The sequence below is a fragment of the Perissodus microlepis genome, chromosome 5 (genome assembly GCF_051167445.1).
Source record: "Perissodus microlepis isolate ML-2025 ecotype Zambia chromosome 5, ASM5116744v1, whole genome shotgun sequence".
Lineage (NCBI taxonomy): Eukaryota > Metazoa > Chordata > Actinopteri > Cichliformes > Cichlidae > Perissodus > Perissodus microlepis.
The window spans coordinates 32447998-32468737 of NC_140465.1; the positions used below are offsets into that span (position 1 = coordinate 32447998).

The 20740-nt window shown below is 39.0% G+C and overlaps 1 protein-coding gene across 2 annotated transcripts in view; it reads right to left on the reverse strand.

The window, feature by feature from the left end:
• Window positions 1-20740, reverse strand: part of tox2 (TOX high mobility group box family member 2) — an 86500-nt gene that overhangs the window by 4965 nt on the left and 60795 nt on the right. The window contains exons 5-7 of one of the 2 annotated variants that reach the window (XM_084929433.1): window positions 8823-9089; window positions 7277-7507; window positions 1735-1815 (exon numbers count right to left, since the gene is read on the reverse strand). In XM_084929433.1, coding sequence (XP_084785559.1) covers window positions 1735-1815; window positions 7277-7507; window positions 8823-9089 — 579 coding nt within the window. The remainder of the gene's footprint in view (window positions 1-1734; window positions 1816-7276; window positions 7508-8822; window positions 9090-20740) is intronic. The other variant, XM_084929434.1, reaches the window with a different exon arrangement.

Sequence of the window (20740 nt, forward strand, 5' to 3'; positions counted from 1 at the left end):
TGCACTCACATGCAGTACACACACATCTGCTCTGCAGACTGTTCTGTCTCCCTTTTTTTTCATGGAGGAAAGTGTATGTCTATCTATGAAATGCATCCAGTATTTCTCATTAACTGTCGGACTGGTTGGAGTTATATGTGGCGGTTTGCTACTTTTTTATGGCTTCCATCCATCCAACTGAATCCCTGAAATAATCAATGGAACGGGAATGAATGGATGGATAAAGAAGAGAGACAGCCACATTCGCAGGGTCAAGTGGAAAATGAAATGCTAAAAAAAATGAAGTGAGGGGAGAGGAAAAGAGTGAGATAATAGATTTGATCTGTGTCAACTTGAGACTTGCAGACATTTAAAGTTGTGTATTGCAGCAAAAGGATTTACAATAAACAATATTTAAGTTGAAAGATGGTTTGCAAAGATTGAAACGAATACAATATTTAATATAAAGTGCACCTTTTTAAAATGTAAACTTTTTAAATTTTCAGTGTGGAATTTTTTGGGTTGAAACAAACATGAGAGAAATGACATGGCATATAGTGGGTAGCTATGAAACTTTAGTTTGTCTTTTCTCCTCACAAACAAACTAACATGAGTCACAAAACAAAAAGGCAACAGGTGCACGCTTAAGAAGTGAATCTTTCAAATGAAGCTCCAATTACCTCCAATTCCACCCACCCCGATTCACTCTGAAAAGACCCCTTCATTGGTAATTAAAAAAAAGAGAGTCGTGGTGAATCATGAGATTCAGCTCTGCATTCAGATTGGCTGATCCTGAATGAGTGAAGGAGGGTCTGCAGGCTTATTTTAGTCAGTCAGATTTTTGACTGGCAATCTACCAGCATATAGTATCAATCAAGCCCCTGTATAGGAGCAATGACATGAATGTCTAATTGCAGCAAAGACAAGAGATGAGAATAGTCTTTTTAGCTGAAAGTATGCCACAGTGAAGAGGCTGATGAATTAACTATTCATGCCTTAATCAAGGTGCTTGTTTTCGGCCCATGAGCACGAGAGGAAGTGAGGCGCTGTGCTTAGTGGAGACAGGAGGAGGGAGGGAAAAGAGGAGGGACTCGGTATATGCTAATGCAATTTAGAGTTGTATTTAAAAAAAAAAAAAAAACACAATGCAGAAAGGGAGAAATGAAATGCTGTACAGCAAAAGTCTGATATCCCTGTACCATCACGACTGTAGTACAGACAAACCAATGAGGAGTAGTCTAGCAGCTTTTTTAAGAAAATAATTAGGAATTGTTTTGTTTTTTACACAAGCATTGATAGAAATATGTTAATGTGCTGAGCTAAACTGTAGTAACCTGCATCAAAGAGAGAGCAGTAGGTGTGCGCAAACCTCAGGCAACACATTAGTGGCGCATCAGGGAGGACAGAAACACCAAGAGGATAGCAAATGACAGGTAATGTCCACTTCTACTTTTGCACATGCGATGAGCGTACACACGCACGCAAACACACACGCATTTACTATTACTTTCCATTTCTCCCCAGCTTCCAAATCGGGTGTGTTTGAGGCCTAATTTTCACTGTTCTCCTGTGAGCACACACACAGGCTTCTTCTCTCTCTTACACATACACACACATATATATATGCACAAACATAGCTCAGTGCAGCTTGTGGACCCTTTCCATGGAACAAAAGTGAAAGGAATTCTGTCTAATTTATCATCCCTTATATCGCCGCTGACCCATGTATATCAAAGACGTGACCCCTGCTGTTACCTTGGAAACCAGACTGGCTCTGTAGGCGGCCAGGGCTTTCAGGTACTCCTTCTTAGCAGCCTCTGTTTTCCTCTTGTAGCTCTGCAGGAACAAACACAACAACAACAACGATTGATTACAAGGTGATGTGAAAGGCTAAAATGACCCTGTGGTCCACACTGACTGATGTGAATGAGATTTTGGGAGTCATGGTGTGATTGTGTGACCCGACGGTGTACTCCATGATGAAAAACATATCAAATGCATTCACTTCCCAGTTATCAGGTCAGGGAGATTTGACCATCTGCATGATGTTTGCGTATCTGAAAGTAGTATTTTTTCTCCAGAATATCCAGAATGAAATGTGCATAAAGCTTGTGCACAATAGCGTGAAAATAGTTTGAAATTCTGCTGAGTTAAATGAGGAGCGAGATGCTGTTTGTCATTTTGTGTACTGCTTTTCTGTCTCTTCCTCTATTAAGGCTGTTGCTCATCTCTTAATCAGAGCTGATGTCCCAGCAAATCATTGAGATGAGGGGGAAAAAAATAAATAAAAGAATTCAAAACAGCATTAGCAAAGAAGCAATCTCAAGCCTTCTGAATGAACCTCAAATGATGCGTTAAGACAGGGAATTCGAATTAATGTCATCACATGTCACTCACAGGCTCTTTATGGCTGCCAGTGCCTTTGTGATGCAGGAAAAGCAAGTTGCAAAAAGTCCATCCTTAAATCGATAAGGAAGACTCAGATCTCAGCTCATCTCGGGAACGTTTTAATATAAAGGAGAATGTACGTTTGTGCATGAGTAAATGCATCGGGTAATTACTGATCCTCAGCGAGGAGACTGTCTGTGGCTCTGTGGACAGGGTCATTTCCTTCAAAGAGGTGGGGTACGATAACCATTAAGCATTCATGCCTTGCCAAATGCGCATAGGCTGGCAGCCGCTAACACGTACAGTCGATAAACAAACAGACATACACAAAGAACAGCAAACAAACCGGGATGACGGCGGATACAATCTCATGCTCAAACAGCTGATGTTTATCCACTCATTCATCCTTATTTACAATATCATAATTGTTTTCCTTCTGTGATAGACACTTTGGAACAAGAATGGATGAATTAAGCACTCATCCAGACTTTAAAAATAAAAACAAGCAAAAAAAAATCAATCAAAATAATAATGATCCCCATGAGGAAATTCATTGAAAAAATAAAAAATAAAAAAATAAAAATGGGCTTACCCATCACCTCTTATAGACTGACAGACCCACGGTTGCTTCTTTAATAACCCAAACTACTCCCAGCAGCTTTAATTTCAAATTAATTTAACACAGCTAATGATTTGCGCAACGACGGATACTTTTAAATAAATTACCATGCCTAAGGATGTCTAATTATTCCAAAGTGGGCGGATTCATTAGCAATTGAAGCCGTCAAAGGCTGCAGGTCAGTATGAATAAAAAATAACAAAGCTGCAAGGAGAGAGCATATGCCTCTATCGTAATCCTGACACAGAGGTGTCCCGGCTGAATTAGCCCCTAATTGTACCTTAATGAAATGTTCTTGTTTGATAACCAGTTAATTACAGGAGACAATAACTCTGCACCCTGCTGACACTGAAGAGAGTGATTACTCTACGACTGAAAGACCCGACGATTGGTAAGAGGAGAAGTAGGAGGAGAGGAAGCAAACGGGAAGCAAAATGGAGGAGAAATAGGCAGAGGCACATTAAAACCAAAGAAAAAAAAGCACAACGGTGTTTGAATACTAGACAAATATGCAGAAAACGGACTAAAAATAGTTGAATATTGCATGACAGATTTTTAAACTTAACACAGAGAAGGAGTTTATTATCTAAACATGCCATCTTTTCAAACTCACAGTGTTCTTTTCTTTCCTTCCTTTCACTGGTACAAATCTACAGACTCAATTAAATAATGCTAAGGTTTCTGCTCCCTCCTCCCCAAATCCATTATGACTGTTCCTCCCCATTGCAGTAAAAACTGAAAATTGATCTTAATCTTAAATAACAAAAACAAGAAAAGTGTTCTTTTGTGTTTCTGGGGCAGCTTTAACATGTAGTCACCTTGAGGGATAGCACAGCCCAAATAATGCATTGATCTTGCACTATAAAGCAAAGGCCTTTGGGAATTAAAAAGCGCTGTATAGTGTGCAAACTATGAAAACAGCTTAATAAAAAAAGAAAATATGAACATAAACATGAATTTAAAAACAAAAAACAAGACTTTGTTCTGCCAAACCTAAGGGCGGCACTGGAGAATACACAACAACACAAGCAAAGTGGGAAAAATGCACACTGAAGCGTAACAAAAAGAATCACAGAAGGAACATAAATCGCAACAATGAAACTTTTGATCGTTTCTTCAATAAACTACAGCAATAAAAAAACGCTGCCTTCAGTGCACTTATGTGAATTTTGCTGCACTGTGTGTTTGACGAGCGCTATAGGTAATTGGAAACAGGGGCTGTGATCTAGTTAAAACAAAGCTGTGTGTAGGGGAAGGGTTGTGTTTACATTCTGGAGGTCCTGCATGGCTCCAGAGGGTCTGACTGTGACATGAGAGAGCACACCTCGTGGGTCCGAGAGAGACAGCCAGGACATGACAGCCAACAATTAAGTAAGTACATGTCTTGGATTTTTTAGGCCTTTTGACACTTTGTACAAGCAAACATTTGACTCTCTTTAATAAAATCTCTACAGATACTGTAAATGTGGTGTACTTAACAACAGCACACAGCGGGATTCAGATCTACGGTTTGACCAGGTCATACCAAAACCTTTCACTTCTACTTTTTAAGCCATTTTTAGGTGGATTTAAAAGTCATTACTTATAGTTCGCCTTTAACTTTTGGATAGAAGGTGTCCCATTATCTTCAAACACTCCTGGATATGATGCACAATTCTATTTTTTTCATTAGCAAATACCGCAGGCTGCCCAGTCCCTGAGGCAGCAAGCTAGCTCTTAGACTAAGCTAGAGGTGTAGCAGTTGTAATAATTTTCTTCTCCTGTAACACTGTTTGGCTTCCACCGAGCATATCAACTGGTCATTTCTCTAGAACACATTTTTGTCTTTACCTTTTTGCTCACTCATTAACTCTAGTTTTGCTTTAATGTTTTTTTTAGGACAGCAGGACTCAAAATGCGCATTCTTCTAGTCTCCTTGGATGCAAAAATGCATTTTGACCGTAGATTCTGTAATGAAATTTGAGGGTTCTTGGACGTGTTTGGCATCACACAGTTTTTGGAGAAAGTGGCAGTTGTTTGCAATCTACCCTACTTGAAGACAACCGTCCCTGCAGTGAAATTACTTATTTCAAATAATTTGGAGACCAATTTAAATCAGTTTGAAGGAACTCTTTAGCTCTTGGTATTATGGCATCCTGTAAAAACAGAAAACCCAAAAACAGGACATTGGCATAAAATCTAGTTTATTCCTCAGAAGGTACAATACATGTAGGGGTTCACTTACTTTTGTATGTGACCAGTGTGTTTTTTATTTATTCAAATAACAAAAATGACTACCAAGCTCAAATTTATGTCACATTTATTTATTTTTTTTCAAGGGGGATCAAATGTTACCGAAAATGTTTAGGATACGAGCGCATTACAAATGCATTTTACTATTATATTACCAACCAGCAGATGTGAATGCAGTATGCTATAATGTTCTTTCATGAATTTATTTCATTATGAAAGACCAGGACAGAAATTTTAATGACTTTAATGAGGATTAATGTGCACTAGCTGAATTGGTTGTACTCTGTAAATACACGGTTATCAAGTTTATCCATTTGCTGGCCTGGAATAAATGACAGTGCTAGTCAGTGAGAATAATTAGAGCACTCACTGTGTTATTGCCCAGACAGGCTACTACATTTTATTCCATAATGACATCATTACCTCAAGTTAATTATGTGTCTTGCGAGGTGACATGTTTGATTAAACACATGAATGCACAAACAAATCAAAAAATTAACTGTGAAATGGCATGCTAAATGGCTGGATTTTAATGATGGAATTGCCATATTATTAGTTTTGTCTGTGCTCCCAGGTAGAGCTGTGAAGGACAAATGCATAAAGCATGAGATGAAGACAGACATACAGAGACAGAAAGAAAGAGAGTTGCATCTGCAGTGCAAAATCTAAGGTGAATAAGAAACCGGGACACGAGGGGTTAAGCAGCACAAACAATAACATTTCAGGAGAAGATGTCCTTGAGGCAAAACCAAGGACAAGGCAATTGCTAATCTTGTATTCCCAGCATGATCAAATCACCAGGCAACAGATATAAATAAAAGGACAGGAAATGAGGAATTCACATTCAAGGGTGTCAGTGGCGAAATGAAGATTCATGGTGAAGAGCCCTGGTGAAGGCAGCAAAAATTAACTGCAAATAAAAGGGACAGACGGCCTCCAAAGTCCAGCGTATGAAGTAGGTTTGGTGGGAGAAAAACACACATGCTAGATAGGGTCTGGTAGATGGTGGCTGGGGCTGGGGGGAATGGGCTGCACTTTGTCATGGAGACAGGTGCTTTTATTTGACACCCAATAGGCTGCGCCCTGACTGGATATTCTAAAAATATGAGTCTGCGCATGATCATCAGACTGTCTCGTTTTTCATTCATTTCACACCATCATTTGTTACCACAAACACACAGACAAAAAAAAAACCTTTGACTTTGCCTGTTGGACTGGAATGTGGAAAATGAAATAGAGAAAATGTGCTGGACAGGAAACCTCTAAACTGCAGTACATGTTAATGCAGTTTCATATGCACAGGTTGGGTTATAATAAAATCAAATTGACCATTCAGTTCAGGTAAATATAGCTGCACTGCTGGTGGTTAAAATCTTTACAAGTCCGAGTGCAAGAAAATTCACTTTATAAAATAAAAGCATAAAAAATGTTATTTGCTTCACTCTCATGCAAGCTGCAATCACCCAGAGTGGCAGGTAGTTCTTTAATTTTAGAATCAGAATTACAAGTTTTTACTGATGCATTATTCAACATTCAAAAAAACGGGTTGCTCATTATAATGGCGAAGCCAAGGAAAATTATCACCAGCTAAATAAAACTCAGCATGTCCATCAACAATTGTTGGAACCCAAAAGCAGATCTAGAAGGTGAGTGAATACTGAACTTGTAATTGTTAGGTAGGCAGACGCAAGCTGCTCAATGTGTAAATAGGCATCTGTTTTTCTTTGTTATGCTTTTTCTTTTTTCACAATTTTACCACGCTGGCATCATCCTAAAAGGTGATAGTAATGCATCCCAGCTTATTTCTTTTTCTCTCTTTTGTCTTTAAATGCTTTTCATTTGCAAGCTACATTTTTATGCTCCTTCTCCTACTTAAAGGATATTAACCTCTTGCCATCGGGTAGTCACAACTGCCACAAGGTCAAAACTGTTTCAGTTTTTATGGAGTGAATTTATAACTTTTGCAAGGTATTTTTTTTTTTAGATGTTTGATAAACAACAAAAAAAGATCTTTCCAGAACTCATAGTGTATATACATGAATATTAAACAAAGCCTACCTGTTTTTGCTCCTCTCCCAGACCATCCCACATGGAGGCTACTATTTTGGATACGTCTCCAAAAGTGGCATTGGGATTCTGTCCTTTAATGGCTGCCTGAGTGTCTCTGAAGAACAAGGCGTAGGCCGAAACAGGCTTTGTAGGCTCGTTTGGATCCTTCTTCTTCTTCTTTTTTTGGGGTTTGGGCTTGGGCTTCATCATCTCCGAAGACGGTCGCTTCTCACCCGTGATCTGGAAGACCATCAGTGGCACAAAACAAAAAAACAAAACAGCTTATTGACACTGAAAGTGAGTCTACTAATTCGACTCGGAATGAATAATTGCATTGCTGATGAATGCTTATAGCGCTGTGCCCAGGTGAAACATGTAAGCTTCATTAAATCCTTAATTTCTTTTCTGTGTTCAATACCCGGTGTTTGGATATTGCAGCAATGATTCACTGACAGTAACAATTTACACACATAGACTCTGGTTGACAGCAGTTTTTCTCCCTGCCTTACTTTGTCAAAAATAACATCTGTTATTTGAATGTATCAAACCTTTTCAAATCTTTATTTTGCAGTTGTTCAGCAAGTCATAAATTCTGAATTTTCATGCTAGGGGTGAAAGGAATTTTAAATCGCCTGCTGTATCTGCTCTGGCTTTGATGTGGTCTCAGAATGAATTGGAGAGAGCAAATGGAATTACTTACTGATAGGAGAGATGGCAATCATTTTTATTCACACAGCACAGCAGAGATGTATAGGCTGGGAAATATATATTTTTTAAACTAAAGGATCCCCTTCTTGTTATACTGTATCACTGTGAGCTGGCAGTTAAATACACAGATGAATCTGAAACACTGTGGAAGTGGCAGATTCAATTATACACTCATTCACATTCCCCTGACAGAAACGAAGCAAATCCACAGAGACATTGGTTGGTGGGCAATTTATAAAAGCAGTTTTACAGATTTACATAAACCAAATGAATGTAAACAACTATCCTTCTCTTCTTATTTAAATGAATGAGTGATTTAAATGAAGGAGTGGTTGCTTTGGAACCAGACTGTAACTGAGAACATGGTAAAGCAGTGACAAAGTTGGGGAGGACTGGCAACAGATCATGTTGTTGTTGAAAAAAGCGCCAATTAAAACATGTCTCACATCTTCATTCATTATAGAAATTTAAAAAGGGTTTAATATCAGCTCCTGTGTGTCTAACAATAAGCAGCAAACCTAGATTAGAATGACAGCTATTCACTAAAGTAACATGGAAAACAGAATTTCCTTTTGCTATTAGGGCATAGATTTTGAACTTTTTGAAGAGATTAAAAGTAAATATCTCAAAAAGTTTCTTTTTTCAAAGCCTTCAAAGGAAAAAAATAGACATAGCTCCAACTCCAGCAATGTTCGAGTTTTCGAGGCAGCCAAATACCCAAGCTCAAGCATGCCTATTCCTGCGTTCCTCTTAAACTCAGCACTGCGGATTACATGTTAACAACCTGGTACAAGCACTGCCAAGCCTTTATCGCCACTACTACATGCCAGAGAAGCCACACCAGTACCTTCAAATGAGGATCAGTCTCCTCTTCCTGATTGGAGCTTGAAGGTGAGGGTGTGGCCGATTTACTTCCGGGAGGTGAGGGGGAACCATGAGGCACTGCACTCCGGCTGACCTGTGGGTTTAGCTGGGATAGTGCACTCATGGGGTTGGGCAGTATCGGAGGTGAGTTGTTTATCAGGGTGTGGTTACGGGCGGGGTCATAATGAGCGCCATCAGGATGCTGGTGATGGTGTTGTTGTTGGTGGTGGTGCAAAGCCATCTCCTGCATCTGGGGTGAGAGAAGAACACCAGCTTTACTATCTTCTCTATTTAAAACTCCTGACTGCCAATTAGCCAAATATGCAAATGTTTCGAAGTGGAGATGACATGTTCTAATTGGAGAAATTGTGTATATGTGTTGGATAAAATATAAATATAATACAATGAACTATGCGCAAAAAGTTGGGATTGCTAGAGGGAGTTGTCTTTTGGAAGAAAAAAGAGGTCTCACGGATAACCTCAGGCTGAGAGGTTTTCTTTCTTCACTGTCTCACAAAACTGCAGCTTTTTAGCCAGATTACTTCATCTGAAATTGACTGTGCAGGGTCTGAACTGAAAATGAGATGCATAATAAGTGAAATATCTAAACTAAAACTAACCAAAACAACTAAATGCAAGATTAAATCAAAGGGCATGCTTGTTCTCTAAATGCTAATGACTTCTACTGTTAACTACTCAGATACAAAAAACTAAAATGTGCTGTCTTTGACATCCCTGACTGATCTGAAGCCTGGAAATTTTTTGGGTTATTGTTTCCTGACATTTTTGACAGTTAGCAGAACCAGAAAATACTTTGCATACATGATTGCTGGGAGGGAGCCTGATGTTTGGTGAGAAAGCAGAAATTAAGCAAAATGTATACTTTAAGAAAGACTGAGAGCTCAAAGCAGCCATAATCCATCCATCCACTGATCCATCCATCCAGTCATAATTAAAAATTTTAAATCGATAAATTGATCACAGTTATAAAGCTACAAAGAATGCCAGCAAACCCTGTAGTTTGCCTGTGAGACTTACAGAGTGTTGAGAATCTTTTGAGCTCCATATTTTTATGGGGTTTAATGTTGTTTACAGCCACAGCAAACAAAATCAGCAACGCTGCTCTAAAATCAGCTGCACACTACCTGTGTCAGACACACACAGGTAGAGACTCCAAATAAGTGTGTGTGTTAGTGATTATATGTCTGTAGTATGTTCTGCTACTCAGCTGGCCAAAAACACACAGAGTGCATGTTATTATTTAATAAGGAGAAAATCAACTTTACAAGTTAACACCTTTTTTTAACTGTATCCAAGCTTTTTGCATGTAAAAGCCACTCAGTGAACTGTATCCCAAAGCAATTTTGCACTGTTTAACCATTCATCTATATAACACACAGGCTTATCAGTGAAATCAGATTTCAATAGGTCCCTCTATTACAGCTGAAAGTACAATTTATGGTTCCTATTGACTGCTACAGGCACCGAGTGCAGGCCCCTTGGACACAGTAGCCTGTGTAGTATTGAGGTTAACATTTACTCATTTACTGCTTCTGAATTTTTTTTTTCTTAGTATTTGAAAAGCCAGATGTCTCAGCACCTGGTCAAGCAATCACCGAGTCAGTGGTATTAATGAACTGAGATGTTATGGTCATTGTGTTGTAAAAAGGAAAAGAAAATGTATTGCCAACACTTCTATAAGCACAAGCAGAAAAAACAGTTGTAAACTGCTGGGAATGGCCCAGGAAAATATACTTTAGTGGTTACAGAATCAGGCTCATAAAGTTCTGTTCTTAACCATCTAATAAGATCTTCAACAACAACGACATCAAAAGCTTTATTTCAAGATTCATCAGAACAGAACATGAACACAGACCAAAGGATGCTTTTAATGCTGGCATAAATGGGAATGTTTGGGAATTTACAGATCAGAAAGTGATGAACTAGCATTTGTTAGCTCTTTTAAACATTTATGAGTTAAATAATACATTACACATTAGTGCAGTGCTAAAAAGATCAAATTTAAAGGGCTCGAGCATATGAGGTCTTGATAAACACGAGTAGAGGTTCAGAGATGAAGGCTCAGCACTCTAATCATAATTGGTCCCAGTAGATTGGTAGAATAAAAATGCACAACAAAGTAATGTTGTGAGCAGCTCTGGCCTGCTTTGAAAACTCGTAATATTCACATGACATTAGATTCTGTGTTTGCCTCAGCAGCTGCTCACAAAAGCCAGCCGTGAACAAAGACATTCGTTTTGCATTTCAAATAACCAAGCTCAAACCTCCCCCATCCATGACAATCTCCAACTTCCAATCATAATTCAAAACACCATCACTACACTTCTTAAAACATGAGGAAATAGCTCCAGCAAAATAAGTAGTCAGACAAAAAAAGGAAGGAGGAAGGAAAATGGAGTAAAACGAAGGAAACAGAAATCCATTAATTTTCCATTTTCCATGGACTTGCTCTTTAAGGGTCCTCACAAACCAAGAAGCACTGAAAAACCAATTAATCAAACATGAATGGCCTATCATAGCTATAGCAGATGCATTTCCATAGCAACAGCCTCCAGGCAAAATTGTCACCCTTTAATCTGAGTCACACCATGTTTAATGTAAACAAGAAGGAGACATGCAGAGCAGCGGAGTTCACAGAGGGAAGACGCCACAGTGTCGTGAATATTTGGCCAGCCCCACAACAGTAGAGACAAAAAATAAATAAATAAACAGGATTTACAGACACGCATGCATTGATTACTAGGGATAGTAAAGTTAGTTGCAATGTTTCTTCCTTTACTATAGATAAGAACAAACCAACCAACAAAAAAAAATACAAAAAACACCCCCCCCCCCCCAAAACACTGACTCTACTTGCTATTTGTTTATTTAATGGGTATTTATTTATGTTTGCTCTCATATTTCATGAACCCCATTTTCATTAAAGCTGCATGTTCCGTTCGAGCTAATGAAGCAGTAAGTCATCAGGAAGTACAGAAACAGAAACTATTCCACTCTTTGTGAAGATAATAACACAAGATGTTTTATATAAGGACGAAATTGTCCCATTCCAAAGTATGAAAGACTGACTTATCTTCTTATAGTTACTAAAACCAGATATAACAGATCCTGAACTCATTACTCAAGACACCCCCACTATGATAATTTAATTGTAATTTCAACATCCTGTTTGAAATTGTCTCAGAGTGCGTTTAGTTTGGCTTTCACCTGTGTGAGACAGAAAGACCAAGAAGTTATCACATAGCGCCATCAAGCCAGAGCTAAATAAAGCTAGTGGCAGACGGCTGTATAAATATTATGAAAGAATCTGACAAAGGTTGCTGGTTGCCATAGGTACTGTATGCTAATTCTTATTGGTATCATCCAAGAGGCTAGAAAGAGGTGGGAGTGCACAGTGAGTAACACGATTTAGTTGGTCAGTGCTCTTTGCAGTTAGCATGTAACACATACTGACTTTCCATGGAGTCTTGACATGAAGAGCACTGGCTTTATAATCTGTGACACAACATAAAAATCATGTTATCATTTTGAGTGAGTAAATCTGATAACTCATCTAAAATTTAGAATGGTTTTTTTTAATACTTTTACAGTGTTGGATTCCTCCTCTCTGCTGGGTATTGCCGTATCTGTGCCTAACCTTCAGAAATGTAGCTGTTTTCTGTACAACACCAAGGAAATACGCCGCGGTAAAGCTAAAAAGAGAAAACATGAGAAAAAGTACAGAAACTATAAGAGAAAAAAGCCACACGACCTAAGTAGTAAAATCAAAGTTAGCAAAGTTAGCGAGGGGACAGTTAGGTATTACTTTTTGGTGATGAGCAGCCAGGCAGACCTAAACTGTGATGTAAAGCCAGGAAACTCTGTGTGAACGTGTTCCTCTGCCATCGTTACGCCTGTCGTGTTTGTATTCACATCTTGTACATCATAGTCAAATGGGAGTCAAATAACAAAGGCTTTCCAATTATGTGTAGCACATTGTGTGCGAGATGGAATATCACAAAGCCATTGTTCCCCTGCTCCTGCTGACCTTACCTTTGAAATGGTTTCACGGCTGCTCCAATTGCCTGCACCATTTGATTTAGCTAAGGGGATTTGACCACCAGCACAGAGATGAGAGAAGGGGAGAAGAGAGTCCTATACACAGCTACAAGGAGAAAGAGGAGAGATGCGCACCAGAGGCGAGTAAAACAGCTAACCTTGCTCTGTCCTTTTGATGATTATACCAGAGTGGCATCTGTTTCATCATTTAAATAAGCTTGTTGATTGCTATGCAGGCTTTATTACTGTAGCTTCATAATAAACCCATCTGTGGATGCTATAGGATCAATAAATTGTCATGTTTTAACTTGTTAGCGCCATCTAAAATAAATCTGTCAGTTTTTAATTAAGTACTTTCTGTGGAGCTGGAGTCAATTCACTTTTAGTTGACTAGCTTCAAATTGTAAATGAAAACTAAAAGTTAATTAAACGATGGGGTATTTTGTTTTCTCAATGCTACACGATATCTGTCCAATTTAGGTTTCAAATTCTTTCTCACTCCCGCCCCGCCCTGTTTCGATATTCACTGATCGATGCCCGTGTGAGTCCCGAGACGTGTCTTTCCTCACTCCCTGCTTGACTGGAGCCATCTTGTTTAGAGTGATGGCTCACTCACACAGGTTCACGGCTGCTATTGTAAAATCAGCCAGCGTTTAATTGAAACAAATGACTATAATAATAGAACATTATCCCTGCAGGCACCCAGCCATGACAGCTTTAATTAGAGGCGCGTTCAAGAATGATCCTTCAAAAGCACAGCCGCCGCGCAACAAGGTGGTAAACACGCCTTTAGGTGGGGGAGCCAACCCTGGGTCTCTCAGCCCTCAAAGCTACTTCTCATTCACCCCGAGGGCAAAGCGCTAACAACTCTGTTCCTCAAAGAGCCGTCGAGCCTCCCGCCCCTCCCACCTCCTCCTCACTCCATCCCTCTGTCTCTCTCCCTTCATCCATGTCTTTGGTTTATCAAGCTTATATATACCCAAGAGGGTCATTTACACAAGCTGAGAAGAAGAGAGTGGATTCATGAATCATACTCTACTTAACTATAAAGGCAGAGGCAAAATGCTGTATCTGCCGTCTTGTGACATCAGACAGATGCTAAGTACAGAGACATGATGAGCAATAGATGCCAGGATGTTTTAGAAGGGGAATCAGTGTTGTTGTAAGAAATTGTTTTGAAAGTTGTCAAGACTACATTTTATTATCTATATTACGCCATAAGGCAACGTGGCTTTGATTTAATGTAATGTGTGATGCCCTGTTTCAGGTACAGTACCAGCCAACTGTATTTACTAACACACTATTAAAACCTCATTTTATTTATTAGCTTGGCAATGGCACCGTGTTGCCAAAACAAGACACTTTAAGGTCACTTTCAATCGTTCCAATTACATGCTAGTCAAAAGGAAAAATATCAAACACTTGCTCTTGCACCTCCCGTGCTGAACTGTGATCCTGTAATTAATCTGGCAGAAAAACAGCAATACCTCACAAACCAGCAGTATAAGGGAATAATTACGAGTTTTAGCACGTACTTTATGAGAGAGAAAAAGCAGTTTACTCAAAGAATGCCTAAAGTAGCCGCAGTGTTGAAATGGAATTTGCCACTATAAATCCCAAAGCCAAAAACAGTCTATACCAACACATAAAATGCAGGAAGGACTTTTAAACGCACAAAATGTGAATTAAAGTAATAAAAAAGTAAACAAGGATATTAATAATAATGATGTAATTAAAGTTCACCTTGAAGCATTTTCACTGGTGGCTGACTGTTGCTTTGAAAAGTACAGTACCACCGTGAACATCTCTCAGGGTGAATCAGTAGCAGCAAAAAGGCAGTGGTTGATTTGCAGATAGTAATGTCATGATGTCCCCCTCGGCACCAGCCTCCATGTTCCTCATTACTGCTAATGTTAGAACCTCCTTTGCTTCTTTCTCTCCTCTTTTTCTCTCTACGTCTCTGCCTCTTTCCTCCCCTCCAGTTCTCTTTCTAGTTCCTTATGTTTTTTTTTCTTTAAATATTCTGTCTCTCTTGTTCTTTCTCACAGTCCCTTTTTCTCCTTTCCTAGCTCTCTCTCAGCCCGGGCGTGTCTCTGAGCTCACCTCACAAAGCACGGCGTCAGAGAATCAGAGCCTTGCCTGACATGACATGCAGGAGACGGTTGTGAGGAGCGGTAGGGACACACACTCTTGACAGCAGAAGGCAAGGCTCCTCTGCTCCCACTAATGAGACTCCTGACTGCCGTGTCAAATGCACTTTGTGTGCATGTGTGTGGGTGCGCCCATACTTGCACAACAAAAAAATTCAGCATGCAGAAATAATGAACACAGAAACAACAAAAACCATGCAATTCTTAAAGAAAAATATTGTGCTGTGTGCATCATGCAAGCCTAGGTCAGGCCAAGATTATAGATGTGTGCAAAATCCTCTTGCCCAGAGACTTTCACACATGTCTGATCTTCACCTCATCCTCAAGTTTTAAACATTATGGCAACAGATTACAAAACTTCTTTTTTTATAGTGATTGCACAATAGGAGGAAGGTGTTTCTTGCTTAAGAACAGCTCAGAATACATGTCTGGTATTAGAAAGGAAGGCAAACACAAGAGCAACTAGCTTGCGACAGCACTGTAATCACTGTGAATGAAGCCACACTTATAGACATTAACAGAAAGAGTGGCAGTATTGCGTTGAATTGGTGGCCGGTGACACAGCAGAGGAGGCGTCCGAGCATGAGATGACATGGGATAGTTCTCCACTGCCGCCACAGCTGAATATTCCTGGTGGTGAAAGCAGAATGGGCTGATGGATTGTTGAGATAGGGCATAGTGCAATATGGGCATGATTTCATGGCATGATAAATCTCAGCAGGGGCGCGTGGCTAAGTGTAATATGAAATCCCTTATCTTTGGATCTGCTTCATAACACTAGATATGTGCTGCAGCTGAATCTGCGTTTGTTTCTTTAGCTTCTGTTCTTTGCTTGAACGCTGTGGTTTATCAAATCTATAAGAGGAGGACAATGACAACAACATGTGTGCGATAACACATATTTCACTCTGATGTTTTTGAAATATGATGTGATGAATTATCTAAATTGAAAATTGCTACTGCAACGATCTTCTTCTGTTACCTGTGATCAGGGTGATAAGTATTATTAGAGCGGGTTTTACATGGCACTTAACAGAAGCTGATCTGTGTTCGTGCAAAACAAGTTTAAATTACATATGCAATATAAATGAAATGCAATTTGTCCCACATAGCTGATCTTTTTAAAGTCCAGTGACTGTGTTATTTGACACCATCCCTTTAGAATTTTTGATTAAAAAGACAGAAATTAAGTCAAATCTTATCCTCCTCTTAGCTTAATCTGGCAGGTTAATTGACATTATCGGGGTAGAGAAAAAAGATGAGCTGCCATTCTGGGCTGCAACAAAAATCCCTCTAAAATGGTGAAATTGGAAAATAACCTATATTTCTTTTAGGATATTTCTTAATATACAACTACAGTTCCATATCACATTGCCAGAGAAATAAGGCACTTTCTCCCAAGAGATGAGAAAAGAATTGAATTTTTCCTTATCGGTCATCTATTTTTCCACAGAATGCTATTACTTGCTGCCTGCCGTTGCTAAGCAACAGGAAATATTAATAGGACCTTTTATTAGCTAGGCTTTACCCGTGGAGTACTAAAATGAGGAAGTGGAAAACATGAATGTGTTACATAAATCTTTGAACCTTTCAGGGTTTGCACAAGTCTCTGTTTGTCCAGTGATTTATGGCTGTGATGGTTCATTTATGGGAGAGGGAGGTGTGAAATGCCAAAATGGAACATTAGCCTAAGGGACAATTTGAAAATAAATAATCACAAAAAAGTGTGTGTGTGTGTATGGGGGGGGGGGGGGGGGGGGGGGGGGGAGAAAGCAGTTGAAAGAACAGCCCTCCCTTTTCCTGTAGACTTCAAGGGGCCATCAAACAAGCAAGTGATTTTTGTTCCACTCGTGGCATTGATCATTCAAAATCATCTGTGCCCGAATCAACATTGGAATAACTAATACAAGTCCCATTCTATCACTGAGCTTGTTGAACTGTGGTGAAAAGCGACAGACGTTCCATCATTTTCTGCAGACGCTCTAATCCCTTTAAAAAATGACTTAAAATGAAGGTCTTTCAAAGGAGAAATAGGTTTTCTTCATCTGAATAAAAAGTATAGAATCAAGCAAAGCCCCAGAGAGCCGAAAGTCTTTAAAGGCAAGTCGGAAAAAAAACACATGAGACAATTTTAAAGTCCATATGGAAAAAGTGTAAACACATTTAACTATAATCTTTCTCAGAAGGCTGGTTGATATAGTTTTTATTCTTTAAACTTAAAATGCGGACCGTGATTTTCTCTATAAATGCATCACCATATCTCTAATCCACTTTTTTTCTGTTTCATGTTTATACAAAAACCAGCAGGTGTACAGTATGCGATAATACGTTTGCTGAGACCCTCCATCAGAGAGAGAAAACATTAAAACACACCTCTGCTCTCTTATCATTAATTCATCCCAGCTTGTCTGTGACAAGTTCAGTTGACATTGCAGCTCATATTTCTTTCACGCAGGCTTGGAGCGCGAGCACCTGCCAGGAGCACTTAATACCTCGTGAGAAAAAATAAAGAAAGAAAAAGAGCAAGCTTCCAACCAACTTAACGTGACAATCAAGATGGGATTAATACTTGATAATTAACCTCAACAAATGAAGATAAAGAGCTTGTGAGGAAAGTCTTACATTGAAATTTTGTAACAAAAGAAATTAGAGGATGGAATTTGAATATGAATACAGCAGGCAGATCTTTAGAGCGCCACAACCCTCATTACAAATAAACTGACCCTCATTCAAGCAGATTCACATCGTGTATTCTGAGAAAAGAAAAAAAAGGGGGGAGATAATACCTGGATGCTTGATGAAACTAAGGCTGCTCGTGCATATAGATCTCTCAGCTAATACTTAGCTGTTATGCATAACATCTCCTGGCTGATTATACATTCATCATCTGTTACATATTCAAAACATCACACTTGAGCCAGTTTGATGATGGCTAATACTGCATGCACAATTGAGGAACATGAAAAAAAGGATAATTTATTCCAGTTGCTGGCAACTGGGGACCATTATAAATATATCATAATTGAATATGAAGCTGTCCTGTTTAAACATATTGCAGATACAGTGGTCACAGCACAGGCAAAAGGTGGATATAAAAATATATGTATAGTTTAGTGTAAAGAGAGATGTAACAGAAAACAATGAGGCCAGAAATCAGCAGCAACAGAGATGTGTATCATTCTGAGCTGTATTGATAGGATCAATGCAACCTGAGCAAGGCTATTAAATGTCTAATGTGTTTTGGAACTTGTAGATGCTATGACAGTGGGGGCATTAACAGAGAGAGCACCAGAGACAGGGAGAGAAGGGAGAGAGAACGAGGGAAAGTGGTGAGGTGGGGGGCTGGGAGGGAATGGGGGGGCTGCCAAGTGCATCAAAACATCGAGAAAAGAGCTCTTTGAAAGATATCAGGTTTGACCAGGAGGAGCTTCAGACACAATAACCATCATCCAAAAGAGAAAGGAAAGAAAAAGAAAAAAATCTGAATTGAAAAAGGCCTCCTTACAAAATCAGGAAAGTGCAATCAGTTTTGCTTTAGAGGGTTTTGAGAGGCAGCAAAGTGGAGAAAATGAATAAATACCCCTGTTACTTTTATCAAATTAATACAGAGATTAGAAGTGAGTGATCAATCAACTAAATGCTGTCTGCATAGGCAAACTCTAAGGTTATGAGCACACTAACATATTCTTTGTATTTGCAGTCTTTAAACCTCTGGAGATGGAAAAACTCTGAACTGACAAAGATTTAAGTTCCTCTAATGACCACTTAACTGCATTTAAAACCATGTTTACAGCCTGTTAAATTAAAAGAAATAAAGTTGCTGTATACCTTATTTCTTTGGATACTGACATAGATCAAAAGTCGGGGTGTGTCCGCCCTGATTGACAGCTAGCTTTGAACACTGCCCAGACAGCCCATCCAAGAATCTGTGCTCATGTTTTAATGTTTGCACACAGACCACCTAGCTCTGGTCTGCATGCTAGAGCTAGCTTAATATCTACCTTGCTAATGTTAGCTGATAGCTTAGTACTCACTGGTCTCATCCATTTATGGTCAGTTCTGGGCCCCAAAACGCAACACGCTTCCACCCAATGTGACAGCAGCCAAAAATGCTAAAATAAATAAATGAATAAAAATAATGGGAATAACTGAGAAAGTTTTTTTTTTTTAAGTAATCATAAGTAATCTCTAGCAGGCAAATGCGTATTAACTGGCTGCTTGTCCAACAAATTAACCTCTAAATCAACTATTTTGTCATGTTTTGATATTTACTAAAGACTACAGTGCCCAGCTGTTTCATAAATGTACTTTCCGAATAAATTAAGCTTGACGTTTGTTACATATTTTCAAAGATTTACATCTTTAACAGGAGGAAAGAAAAATGAAATCCCAAAAGCACCAAGTGTTAGATACACACACCCTTAATTTGTGTATTTTAATGCAATTTATTGTCAATAAAGAAAATGCAATAAACCTTCAGTCTTGTTCTGTATTATTCATGCTTTGGCATATGTGCAATCAATCATTTTTTATAAATTTTTAAGATCCATGGCCACAGTTAAATCTGCCTGATTTAAACACTCTTTAGCCCCGCAGTTCACCCTTTCACAACAAACAAAACACACCCTCTCTGTTCTCTTCAACAGCTATGATCATCTGTTGCCGTGATGCTGCTTGAGTCTAAATCCTTTTTGTTATATAATTGCCCTATTTATTTCATGTTTATATTGTTGCACCTGCATTGGAGTACTTTCAAATGTCCTCATACTTGAATCACACAGGCACAAATTTAAAAACCAGAGGCTCTCAGCCTTTTGTTGAGACAGAATAACCCCATTTCACTCAACTGAATTATCTTTAAAATATCTAATAATGAAATCCAGGAGGTACAAAAACTGGACGTATACGCTCATTTTGAATAAGAGTTACTTTTTTCTTCTAGCGTTCCTCCCCACAATGCCCTGCTCTCTCTTTCTCCCTCTCTCCATCTCTCTCTCTCTCACTCTATCCTCACCCCTCCTTTCTTCATTCAACTCTATTGCACTCTTTTCATTGCCCAGCTCACGTATTGAATCTGCCTGATGAAAACAGATCTCACTGCAGCACCACAATAGAATGGCTGATGCAGGAAAGATGAACCCTAATGGATTTTTTTTTCAATGTGCTCAAGATTGAATATAAGGCCTGACCTCCAGATGTAGTGGATCCATTTCAACAGCAGATATATTGTTTATAGTAAAGACACAAAAACGCACAGACACACTTGGACACACACACATTGTTCAATGCGAGCAGACACAGCTGCACTGTACATTGTGTTTTTTAGCTACCAAAAATAGATTAAAATTCGAATGAACCTGTATTATTTATCTACCCATGTCAAGTGAGATATTCGTAATGATAGCAACTCATGTTTGAACTGCAGAGTTTGCTTAATTACTCTGCTCAACAGACTGTGTCAAGGTGAGGCACCAATTTAATAGACACTCCGTTCTCAGCACAAATGAACCTCTGCTACGGTTTGGTAGTTTTGCCAGCCAGACTATTTGATTAAAAAAAATTCAGAGTTCACTTTATATGCTGCTTTTTTGAAGTGAAGTTGAAGCAGAGCTCTGAAAAGATCCCCAAATGTATTCAAGAGCTCTTTTATAAAAAGTCAGAAGTAGCAAGATTTGGGAGTTTACTTGCAAAA